The following is a 13,685-nucleotide window of genomic DNA, read 5'->3' on the forward strand; positions in this document are numbered from 1 at the left end:
AAAAAAAAATAATAATAATTTTGATTTAAAATAACTCAATATGTAGAGGTCATTGCCTTTCTTGAATATCTGTGCCAGAAACTAAAACTGAACTTTTATACAGATTGAACTGAAGAAAAGTATCTGTCCTTCTTGGCACAATATATTGAAAGTACAGTCAGATGTCTGTTCTTTCAGTGAGTATTAAGAGATGCTGTGTCACATTCTCCTCGACAGAAACTGAAACGGTGATCCAGAATATCAGGTAAATCTGCAGAGGCTTCATTACAACAAATATGGTGAAAATTCTGCATCTCTGCTTGGTCCTGCTTGGTGTCCGGTTTGAAATGCTATGTATTTCTATATCTTTAAAAATCAAAGACTAGATTAAAAATTTAAACAAAACAAAACATTTTTATGTACATTATGTACATTAATTCTTTTTAATAAATGTACTGACTTTATCCCACTTAAGATTTTTGTTGCTTTGTTTTGTTCCAGTTTTCAGGCTGTCTGGGAAAAAAATGTTTAAAGTCTGAAAAATGGTGTGACTGCATATTGAATATTATTATACATAATGTGTTTACTACAACTTTCATGTACAAGAAAGACCGTGTTGAGATAATGGCTGTTTTTGAAGCCTGTGATCAAGTAATTGTTTCTATAATTTGTGTTGACTCATTTCACCTCTGAATACTAATAATTATTATGGCCACATTGAGCTTTCATGTATTTTTGCTTTGAATTTCCTTGTTTCTGAATTTCTGCACATTCTAAAATAAAGTGCAAAAGCATGAATTGTCATCATTTGCGGTTCTTTTTAAATGTTTTAAGTTCATTTATGGTTCAGGAATCTTTTCAAATAATTTAGGCAACTAATGACAAATGGAAGGGGAAAAAAACTGGAGATAACATTTAGAAAATATTCCAACATTATTTACAATATGGTTTCTGTATGCAAGATTTCTGTTTTACAAGAAGAAAGTCATAATATCATGACTTTATTCTTGTAATATTACGACTTTATTCTCATACATGTTTATTCTTGTAGTATAATGAATATAGGCTCTTATTCTTGTCATTTTATTTGTTTACTTATTTTTTTATTACAGTGGCTCTAGTACTCTGTTGTAAAAGAAAACGTCTGCCCTAAGCGTTTAAGTTAAAAATACAATTCTACAAAATAAAAATGTGAAGTTGAAGTAAAAACAAAACTTGCATAAGTTTGACATTCACCAAAAAAAAAAAAAAATCTTAGAATTCCAAAAAGATCTGAAATGGAAATAAAGCTCAGTCTGATTTAATATCAGATGTTAAGGGATAAAAAAGTCTCTTTATGGCCTGCATCTAAGTATCTGCTTCCAACGGTTCAAACCATCAGATAAAGAAATGACATATCTGTGTGAGCTTAGTAAAAATGAATGTCATGGAGGCGAAGAGAAGTGTGTTAGGACTGAAAGTTGTTGAAGAGGAACTGAGTAAGTGAGTGAGCAGCATTTGAGAAGGAGCTCAACGGAGCATGATGGAGGATGGAGTGAGAGGGTTGGTTAAGCAACCTTGGTGTAATTTGTCTTCATGCTGCCGGCCCTTTGCACCATCCTCTGGTCCCAGGCTGTTTTTCTCTGACAAGCTTGTTGCCTCTAGAACAATTGGTGATTTACCTCTCACCGTGTCACTGACCAGCATCCCATCCTGGGAGAAGTGCAGAGTAAATCAAAAGTCTGGACTTTCCCGTTAATCACTAATTATAGGTTGGATGGTGGAGGTTGATCCCTCCCAGAGGGCTCAGTCCCCCCGGCTTCAAATCAGCCCGAAATAAGAAGGCAAAGCCACTTCTTCCTCTGATAAATCTCTCACAGAGGTGGAGCTGGGCCGTGCCAGCTTCCAGCAGCTCAGACTCCCATCTCCCTGAAGAGTTTCTAATTCAGGTCGGATACTATCCCTCATTTTTTATTTTTTCTCCACTACTTCCTCCACCGAGCTGCTAAAGCTGTGATGGAGCCTGCCTGGTTGACAGTCTTCCTACTTTCTTCTTTAAATTCTCACTATAACTTCACACATTTCTATCCCCTCAGGGATCAGCGGCAAATCGAGTTTGTTGCTCGCAGCGTATTCCAGAAGCATTAAGATACAAGGAGGCTGTAATTGAATGGTTAGGGAGGACATTATTGAAGGAGATTTTTGTCAGCATATCCACCCACTACAACCTTAGCACATCAAAGAGCTCCAAATGGCAACATTGGGTGTGGATGTGCTCAGTTATCAGTGTTGGGAGGACAATTATTAATGTGTGACTGATATAAGATCCATTTTTTCAATTCTTAACTGGCTTTAATCTTTTATATTTATTTTTTCTACTGTTGCTTAGATTAAATGTTTGTAGGCTTTTAATCTTTTTTTTAATCTGTGTGAAATTTCTTCCTTATATTGGATTCTCTCTCAAAGTATCATTGTGAAATGAAATGGTAACATTGTCAGTGGTTAAACAATCTTTAACTAAGGTATATCTTTTTCTGTTTGACTTTTTTTGGTCATTTTTGCAATTCTTCAGATTTCAGAATTCATATGTGCTGCAGACACTGTTACAAACACAAGAAGTAAATTTTAACTTCCAAAAGAATAAAGTGTAATATGGAACAAAAACAGAGCAACAGAAATGCATTTTTACTAATTATTTGAGAAAATGCAAGCTATCTACAAAGGAGGAGAAATTATTATGCTTGTAAACAGGCAACCAGAGTCTTTAATTGGCTAAAGTAGTGAAATATATTCAAATTGGTAAATGACTCTTTACTAAATCTTTGTCAACCAATAAGTGTTTTGAAACTAAATGAAAAACATTTGCACAGCCCAGTGAATTTCTGAACACAGAGGTGCTGGTAGTTTGAGGTGCTAATGACAACCTGATGTTGTGAGGTCATAACATTACCTATTATCATAATATTACCTATAAATTGATCTCTAAACGTTGGTGTGAATCCAGGCAGTTTGAGAGTGAGCTAAAGAAGATGACACCTGACGTTCCTGCTGTGTGGAGTCTGGGATTTCCCAGTGGGCGAAACAGATAAGAATAATTTGCTGTAACAAATTATTGACATTTTAGTAATTGCAGTTACAAATTGTATTAATTTAATATATTCCTACAATTTTTCAAAGATTGACTGTGAAAGGACTGTAAAACTTTTGATCCTCTTTAGAGTTGTGCTGAAAGTAGTCTCAGTTTTTCATGATGCTGAGCAGAAATTGTCAACCACTCAAAAATATTTTTTTATTAAATAAAGAAAAATTTGCTACATCTTAAAAAGTGTCATTCTCTTTTGTAGCTCAACTTCTATATACGTATATAAGAACCGGTGTCTCCTCAGCTCCTTCAAAGGCATTAAGGATTTTTGGGTGAAGAACATAAATCCTTTTATCAACATACATGTTTTAATAAGTAAATGTAACATTTTCCTGACTTTTTCTAAACTTGTGGTATCACTTTAATTGCCAAAATCCAAAAATCCAATGCCACCATCAATTCTGAAGTTATTTTTTCTTTAGGAATGCTTGATTCTGAATTATACTGTATATGCTGTGGACTGTGCAATAACTCCTGTAATATTTGATGCAGTCTGATGTAAGTACTTGCCAATGCACCATCCTCTAGGTGCTCATCACGACCGGTCTCTGTCAGCCGTTGGAGGGGTTGGCTGAGAGTGGTGGTCATTTTGGAGCAGGACAGGAACTGTGCTGCCTGTGTTTGGACTGCAGAATGATGGAACAGGGATGATTTCTGTTTGTTTGTTCCACTGTAACTAGTTGACTACTTTTAATTCATTTAATATGTCAAATTAAATTTGAAGGCAAAAATTTTAATTAGGTTTTTATACAACCCCACAAATTATGAGTCAGTCGGAAACGGCGTAATGATTGCAGTTTCTCCTTGGAACGAGTCGTCTGATGTCTCCTGTCTGACTGGCGAACATCTAACACGTTTTCCCAATTCTCAGTTTAGATGCAACAAAAACACAGATACAGCAGACCAAAGGCAAGTTTAAAGACATCTGAGAAGCCATTGGTCTCCGAACGACAGCAGTCTCACTTTAATTAAAGGTGCTTGCATCGTTATTCTCCAGGCTGTGGCAAGTGAGCACTGTCTGTTGGACCTTCTCTTTCATTAGATTTTGTATTTCATGCCCTGAGGAGCAGAACAAATTGAGTCTCTGTTTCCTTTTGCTCCATTGTTCATTACCCAAGAGAAAGATTAAAAATCATCATCTCACGGACCACATTACATAATACCAAAGAATGAATGAGTGTACACTGCCCTTACGGTCTCTTCCAAAGCACCAGGTAGCAAAGCTGTCCTACCTTCTGACCACCAGGTCTTTTATAATTAAATCATGAATGCAAAGAGGAATATAGTAATTCTGGTCAGTTGAACGGATGTACAGATTCTTCTCTTAGTCCCTTTTCTCAACTAAGAAACAACAAAAAGTCTGACTTGTGTTAATCTTGCAGGACAGTAAGCATGTTTAAAAATAAGCCGGCTTCAAGTTACAAAGCAGCACGAGTAAGATGAGATGTCTGCAGCCAGCAGAAAAGAAGAGCAGCTGCTTCCTGAATGAGTCGGGTTTGTTTTCAAAGCCAAGGTATCAAAAAATTGGAGCTGTAAACTTAGTGACTTTCAGTAAATATTTGACAGCAAAAAACACATTAAAAATGAGCATTTTGTTTTATCTGACCAGTCTCTGTTCAACAAAATGAGAGATCTCACAATTATTATCTTTTAGCCCAATTTATTTACTATTTTCTGGAGGTGGATTATAACTAATTACCTTTGCTTCAGTATCTTCTTCAGTTGTTTTACTTCCCTTTTTTCTTGAGTAATATTATTCTGAAGTATGGCCACTGAAGTACATTTCTTGTTATTCTGTCTCCTCTCTAAAAAACAAACCTACAGTCTATCTTACAGCAAGACTTTGTGATTTCACTCAGCTTCATTAGAGCTGGCTGATATGGCTAAAAACATATTAGGATATAAGCATTTCATATCAGTTGGTATCAAAACAATTATTCATTTTTACATTAACTATCCAAAATGCTAACAAACTGATGATGTAACCTTTTGTTTCCTCTTGGGCTAACGCTCCTCATAATTCAAATAAAATTCTTTGCTGTCCAACTGAAGCGTCCTCACACCAGCACTTTGAAGACAACCACCTTCCTCTGCTTGAACATAATTTCTTTCCTCCTAAACAGATGTTTACCTGCTGAACCTCCCAGATGAGCAGAAAGTCAGCGTCACAACAGTTACCGTTGGGCAGAGCGCCGTGATGACCTGCGCCATCACAGGAGAGCGGAGACCGCCTATTTTATGGAAAAGGAACAACCAGTATCTAAACTCCCTGAACCTGGAGGATCTTAACGTAAGAACCTGTTGTCAGTATTTTCAGTTTTTAAAATTGTTTTAAACTTCAATGCAGAGTAAGCCAGAGTATGATCACTGAGTAGTCATAACTTAATTAAAAAGTTATGAGTGGCTGTGGGTAAAAAGTGGAAGGGATATTATACACAGCATGCGGTTTAAAGATGAAGGAAACCTTTGAATTTTGATGTAAGGGTTTCTGATAGGGATCAACTGATATGAGATTTTACAGCTTAACCTTGATGTATATAAAAATAACCTAGTCTAATTTTTTGTTCTTCAATACAGAAATGCCACATTTATTCCTACTGTTGCTGAAGGAATAAAACAGATTATACTTCTAGTAAACCTTTAATGTTATCTACGCAATTTATTTAATGTGTTTTGATCCAAAAATTTGGTAAAAAATACACCTGCTAGAAGTAAGTGGAGTTCTTAGGTACTTATTGCACAAAATATATTCCCTTTTTGGTGTTTGTTTCAGATTTGAAGAGATCTAAAAACATATATTTCCTGTTAATTATTCTGACTGCTTGGGCAGAAAGTCTTCACTTCCTGATTTACAGACCATTCACCATCCAGGTGAATGGTCGGGTTAGTTTCCACTCTAAGTCAGTGCGTCATGTTTTTGCCAAATGAGACCTTTTTTTGTTTCTTTTTACAGGTAAGTGACAGAAAGTCACAGCTGCACAATGTTGAATCACCATCATTATTCCAATATTAGTGTGTAAAATCAGACTTTTGGATTTTAGGTCCAGTCCATTCATGCTTTGATTGCATTGCCCTCTTTGATTCCAACACCTGATATAAATTTTAGTCACTGTTATGCTCAGAGAGAATAAAGTTGGCTTCCACTAAGATAATAAAATGAAAGAGTAGAGAAAATCTTAGTTTTGACCAATATTGTTATCACAGTAACCCACAGTGAAAATGCATCTATCTGTTTTCCTAATATTGCCTTGGTTATAACCTTTTTATAGCCAGCTGAGCATCAGTGAACAGAAAAAGTTGAGGAGTGGCAGAACTCTGTTAATCCAAGCCAACATGAAGATCTTTTCTGTCATCTCATTCAAAATTTTACACCAAAGAGACAGCATAAGTGATAACTGCAACAACTTCAACAATGCAAATAACATTTAAACACTTTGCTGTACCTTAATAACGGGTTGTATTGAATCAATCAGATCAACTCATATCTACCAATATGGTCATGAGAAATCGATCATGGAACAAAGAGATAGATCTGCCCTCCTGTCAGGCTCCATGTGTGCCTATGTTGGAAAGATGGACACTAAAATATGCTCTGGGAGAAAGCCAAGCTGTCATGTGAATGTTTGACATGCACCACATACATAAACATTATTATAAACAAGAAAGCCGCTGTCATAGAAACATTATTCCCTGATGGCGCCAATCTATTTCAGAAGGGTAATACCTCCTGTCACTTGGCAAGAAATGGTTTGATAAGGATCTGAGGAAACATGACAATGAATTTAACTTGATGTGGCCTTCCATCCCCCCAGATCTCAGTTAAATCAAGATATGTAGGATGTGACAGAAAAATATGTCTAATCCATAGAGGCCCACCTGTCGCTGTACAGAACAGAAATGTTATTTCAGCTTCACTCTTACATTACAGCACAGCCGCAGAGGTCCTTCAATCTAAACAGACTGAAAAAGGTCTGACTTCTCAGTATTTAGTGGGTTATTATGTAGTTCTGGTGATTTCACAGATCAGTCAGTCTTAATTATATCAATTTTATGCATATTTCAGGTGGACAAAGTACTTTAAATAAGACGAACAGGAAATGGCGAATAAAAACAATCAAAGAAACATAACAGTTGAGCTCAAAAAGGCTAACAATGGAGAAGAACGCAAATTGTGCATAAATCTGTAGCTAGCAGGCGTGATGCAGGTTCATCTCCGTGCAACAATAAAGATCATCTGGGCTGATGGACAGAAGAAATGCAGCCGTGTTGATGAGACGCCGGCAAAGAAATACAAATACTAAAGAGCATAGATTCTAATACACTCATAAGAAAATACACTCACAAATAGTCAAGAGTAATTAAAAAAATAAAATAAAAAGAAATTAAACAAATTGACATTCAAGTTAAACAGTTGATGGGTTTTATTAATTGACCAATAAAACTCACTGAATAAATAAATAAAATTGATTCCATCCTTAAAGGATAATTAAACTACAACTGCAATTAACTTGGGTTACGTTTAATTATTACATAATTTATTAAAATCAGGTAAAAGCCAAACTGGACTCAAGTTTACTTTTAAAAACCTCAGGAAGTTTTTTTTGTCTTTTTTTTGCCTTCATAGCTTCAGAAATAATTTTCTCCAGGCAACAACCAAAAATAATAATTCACTATCCAGTTTTATTGTTCAGGTGTCATCAGGATGTCTTTCGAAAGACCGGAAGAGTTTGGATATGTAATATAAAGAATATGTTGAACTGCCTTTGAAAATCATTTGCTGATTGATTCTAAAATACACAGGTATCCATAGCAGGGACTTAAAAATAGTGTGGTGTGATCTCTTTCTTTTTTTCATTTTTGCAACCAATTCTGCAGTAGTTGAAGAGATGCTACCTTCTCTTTTGAACAGAACAAAAAATAGAACAATTAGATTGCAACTTAAATCATTAACAATCCTAAATAATGCTAACATTACTGGATAATGTCAAATATGTTGCATTTACAATTTGGTAAATTTCATCACTTTAGAAGCTTCTCTGCTCTACAGTTGTATATCAAATGGTTTGCCTTTGTGTTGTATGGCTGAGTATAATCCAATATGTCAGATTGTGTTCTTGGTGACTTTAGAAATTGGTGGGAGTGACAGAGACAAAGAGAGAAGATGAAAGGGGATACCTAAGGGCTTCAGCCCTGGAGGAAGGACTTTCTTTCATAACTGTGTGTGTGTGTGTGTGTGTGTGTGTGTGTGTGCGCGTGTGTGTGGGGGTGTATGTGTGTGGGTGTGTGTGTGTGTGGGGGTGTGTGCGCGTGTGTGTGGGGGTGTATGTGTGTGTGCGTGTGTGTGTGTGTGGGGGGGGGTGTGTGTGTATGGTGTGCGTGTGTGTGTGTGTGTGTTAATCTGTATGCACAGCCCCAGACTGACATTTGTCTTACTTTCTTCTACATCAAAAGAAGCAAGAAAACTTGTGATGAAGTTCAGATTGAGTCCCCATTTACCTTAAACTTTTTTATTTCAGAAATCACGAAGATGAGTGTGATATTACAGTGTATAATTAAATCAACAGTGGCACAGTAGATAAAGGGAATGCAGCAAAGCCACTAATGTTATGTTGAATGTTGACGACCCTTAAATTAAGCAAGAGGCCCCCAGCTGTTGCCAGTCGTCTTTGGCACCATGAGCTGCTGGTTCTGTTTGTCAGTGATGTGTCGCCCATAAAAACCAGTATTCAAACTGCTGCTATGAGTCCAACAGCTTCTCTGCTGAATGCTTCTTTCTGTCATTTTTTTGTGATATATTTCTGCTTTTAAACAATATGAGGGTAAAAATAGTTGTAAACTGAAAGCACTGCAAGTGTCTTTAGGAGGATTTGCAAAGTGAGTTGAGGCTTTTCAGGGTCAAAAAAAACTTTGAAGTGTTTTTTCTTTTTTATTATTCCTGGCAAACAACTTTTTCTCTTCTTGTTTTTGTGGGTTCAATACAACTAAGGTTTGTTTCATCTTTTTGATATTGCCTGAAGACACGCAGTAGAGTTCGGTGTCCTGACCATGGGTGGTCTCTGTCTGCTCTCTCCACATACTTGTCTGTTCCCTGAGTGATTTATATCAGATCTTGCTCTGTGTATTTTTAATTCAAATGTCAACTGAAGGATGAAAGAGTCTGCTGTCAAGAGATGTTCATTATTCTAGGAAAGGCTTTGTCTGGGGTTTCTCAGTAATGACAATAATGACTGCAAAATTCAAACGCCTCAGTTTTTCATCTCTTCTGTTTTGGACATATTTTTTTTCCAGCTTCCTGCATGGGTTGATGGATGAAAGAAATGCACTATAACATTACAATGTATCTGATATGTAGCACCTAACCATGCAACATCAAATGAACATGCTTTTAGTTGTCATGAGACATGGGACCAAGCTGTAGTGCATCCTTCTATCAGTGGCCCTCTAAACCTTGCTACACCTCTAATGGGTGACTCATTTGCATAATTAGGACACTTAAACATATGGGAGCAGATTACTGCCCACAGGATTGTGGCAGGATGATGATATACCATTTACACATACCAAGTCTACAGGAGGCAATGAAGATTAGCACAGACTTGCAAATGTACACAAACTGATAACAGGTTGGAAGTTACTGACGGTACTAAAATAATTTAAGTGAGGCAGAACAAGGCTATTGTTCTGGTTATAGGTAGGTCTGAAGCCTTCTTTAAAGTAATATGTATTTTCTGGCCTAGTTCAAACAAAAATGAATTGAAGAACTGAACTTCAAGAGGTTTTCTGGTGTTCATTGAGCTCCTTTAGATGCATGATGGGAGTTTGAGAATTCCCATTCTTAGAAAAGCAAACCCAGAGCTTCTGTAGGGAGAATCTGCTGGTTGATTGTCATCATCAATGAAAGAGTCTGGGAGCAGTGGCGGTTTATCCATCATCTTCTGCTGTTGAACTGTGTGGATTGATCATTTTAGTATTTGAAGCAAAACGAGCCTGATGACAAGGCTGCAAACTAATCACACCAACATCATGCCTGTGAGACGGCAAGTAATTTATTGCCCTCTTGGTTCTCTGCCTGTGGTTTACATTCAGTCCCACAACTGCTCTGACTGCAACCTGAAGGAGCTCATTTAGCTGCTACACCAAACAACACAAAATCAGATTATTAATCTGCATATAGAAATAAGAGTTATAAAAACACCCCCCCTATCCAAATTGTGCATATAGGCACAGTACTTTGAGACTAAAGTAGTCATGACATTGTCAAAGAAAAGTCTTGGCATTACATCTGAAGGAAAGGATATGCTTATTCACAATATTCCCATTTCAAAGCACTGATTTAAAAAAAAGGCCACAGGTAAGTTTTGCGGCAAATTCTTCAATGAAACCAGGTCCAATCATTCTTAAATTATACAAGTTTGGAGTCACAAAATGGTTTTGTCAAGCGCTTTGTTCTAACAGGTAATCGTAAAACTAGTAGTAACTGCAAAAAAGCTCCTGAGTTTCTTTCGTGATAGAAAACATCACAAAGACTTAAAAATCGTGCAGCACTTTACTGCTTCTCTTTTATGTTGGACTGACAAAAGCAGTCTCTTAGTTAAAGGCACGTCAGTCCACCTGAACACCTACACACACATCACACTGTCATATTGACCCGTCAATTTGACAATCCCACACATTAAAAAAAAAAAATGCAAAATGCCTTCAAGGTGTTTAAGGAAATCTTGGAAAGAGATGCAGCCAGAAGCCTTTAGAGACCCACTGAAGATCCCTGAACTTCACTGTAAAATGTACGTATAACAGGAAAATGTGTATGAACTCTAGTTACTTTAAAGGTACATTTGAGCAAAATATGCTTTAATCAAATCATAATAAAAGGGCATTTAAATTAGACAAATGACAGCTTCTTCTTTAATAATGAGTTTTAAAGAAGGATTTAATAATTTAGATGAAAAATACCTATGTTTAATTGGTTGGGGGTATTATGCATTTTTATAGCAACATCAAGTAACTATGTTTCCTTCCATTGCTATGAAAATGCTGTTTTTTCAAACATAACTTAAAAGAAATTTGACTTTGTAATTTGACACCTTGAAATCGGGCCTCTGTCTCTTTAAGAAGCTTATACTCTTTCAAACATTCCTTCAGCATGTCATAACAATGCTACACCATTATGCTGTTTACAACCATTCAAGGATCAGACTCCCCACACCACTCCGTCTCCACACACACTCTCTCCATCTCCACCTTTAAAAGCATCGATGTAAAGAATAAATGTAATTAATACTTCACTAGGACACTATCACTAAAAGCTTTGCATTTCTTCAATTTATTCATTTAATGAATGGTTTAGTTTTGTGTTTCTAGAGCACCGTGTTGATTTTCTGTTTGTGGAGATTCATAAAGTGATTAAGTTAATCTGTATCCTCAGACTGAGAGTACTTCATGTGCTTTTACAACATATGCAGTTGTTTTGATGTTGGCACTTTAAGCCTGACTTTGCAGCCTCTGCTGCTGTGTGGATTACCTCTAAACACTAAGAGCATGTGATTCAGCATGATGCACAGCATCAGCTGAACACTGTTCAGATCTGTGTGCAAACCAAACCATATCCAGCTGAACCCCTGATGGACTATGCAGTGGCTTAATCCAGATTTATTTTTGGCTCAAGCTTCCAGTCGATCATTGCTGTTCTTTTCATAGACAAGAATGGGTTTCACATGCACTTGGCACCCACAAACGCATTCTAAAATGCCTTGCAGACAAATTTAGTATAATTGCTTGTTGGAAATATTTGTGAACATCCACTGCCAACATTGATTAGTCATATTCCTGTGAGTAAACGAGACGTTTACTGTGTAATCCCACAGGCGTTCCCAGTTTAGAACATGGTTATTTTCAAAGTTTTTGACTACGTTCTGATCTAGTAAATTGCACACTAATCCCACGGGGGAGCTGGTATCCTGGAGCCCAATAGAGTCTCTCTAAATTTTGACAAAGCAGCTTACTGTAATTCCATGAAGCTGACCGTTGCTGACTATTGCATCATCATCCAACACTGCCAGTAATTCAGTCTTCACCCAGGGGCCAAGTAAAAGAAACATTGGTAAACTTTAAAAGTGTGCAGGTGTGTAAACATTAAACAGTTTAAGTTGTGAGGACAATGCTGTTAGGATACTAAAGTGGCTCAGATGAGGGAAAGCGCATATGTGGCTTACATGCATTTTCTCTTTCAATCTTGCATTTATGGAACGGAATATCAGGGGAAAATATTATAGTTCTAAATCAGGGAAGGAAAACTGTTGGACATAAGATAGGCTCTAAGATATATTAGCTTTATCAAAGAAAGGGTTACTGATCAGATATGGCTTTATTAAAAAAATAAAGCCACTTGTTATTAATTTGATTTTAAGAGATGAGCGTTTTTTCTGGCAACGAAGTGCCACGAAGTGAACATCTGATTTTTACTTTTGTTTTGAATTTATTTTATAATATATTTACACCAATGACAAAGAACATATTAACTCTTCTGCAAAATTCACCAACTACTAAAGCAAGTTTTTTTTTAAAAACAATAACAATATTTGCTATTATTCTGTTGCTAAGAGACCACGTTTCCTGGTAACAAAGAGCCACATAGTAAACATCTGATTTTTACTTTTGTGTTAAATGTCTTTTTATAATATATTTACACCGATGACAAAGAACATTTTCACTTTTCTGCAAAATTCACCAACTGCAATTCTTCAGTAGTATCTGAAAAGAGGACAAGAAATCTTTTTTTTGGACAATAACAATATTTGTTGTTGTTCTGTTGCTAAGAGATGAGCGCATTTTCAGGTAACAAACTGCCATGAAGTAAACATCTGATTTTTACTTTTGTTTTGAATGTCTGTTTTATAATATATTTACACCTATGACAAAGAACATGTTAACTCTTCTGCAAAATTCACCAACTGCAATTCATAAGTAGTATTTCAAAAGAGCAGAAGAAATATTATGTTTTTTAAACAATAACATTTGTTATTAATTTGTTGCTAAGAGATGAGTGCGTTTCTGGTAACAAAGTGACACAAAGTGAACATCTGATTTTTAATTTTGTGTTGAATGTCTGTTACAATATATTTACACCTATGACAAAGAACATTCTCACTTTTCTGCAAAATTCACCAACTGCAATTCTTTACTATTTCAAAAGTGAAGAAGAAATTTATGTTTTTTGAACAATAACAATACTTGTTGTTGCTAAGAGACGAGTGCGTTACCTGGTAACGAATCGCCACAATGTAAACATCTTATTTTTGCTTTTGCAATATTTACCAACTGTGAATCTCTTGTGTCGAAGCAGATAAGCGGTATTTAAAAAGATTAATTAATTATTTATTAATTTGGTGTTAAGAAATTAGCACGTTTTCTGGTAACACTTCTGCAAAATTCACCAACTACTATTTATAAGTACTATTTCAAAAGAGCAGAAGAAATCATACATTTTTTGAACAATAACTGTGTTAACTTGTTGATAAGAGATGAGGGCATTTTCTGATAACAAACTGCCATAAAGTAAACATTTGATTTTTATTTCTGTGTTGAA

General features: G+C 36.0%; 1 protein-coding gene across 2 annotated transcripts in view; it reads left to right on the forward strand.

The window, feature by feature from the left end:
• Positions 1-13,685, forward strand: part of fstl5 (follistatin-like 5) — a 186,477-nt gene that overhangs the window by 118,835 nt on the left and 53,957 nt on the right. For both annotated transcript variants that reach the window (XM_017307175.2, XM_008421086.3), the window contains exon 7: positions 5,224-5,390. In XM_017307175.2, the coding sequence (XP_017162664.2) occupies positions 5,224-5,390 (167 nt within the window). The remainder of the gene's footprint in view (positions 1-5,223; positions 5,391-13,685) is intronic.

The sequence above is a fragment of the Poecilia reticulata genome, chromosome 10 (genome assembly GCF_904066995.2).
Source record: "Poecilia reticulata chromosome 10, P_reticulata-male-v2, whole genome shotgun sequence".
Lineage (NCBI taxonomy): Eukaryota > Metazoa > Chordata > Actinopteri > Cyprinodontiformes > Poeciliidae > Poecilia > Poecilia reticulata.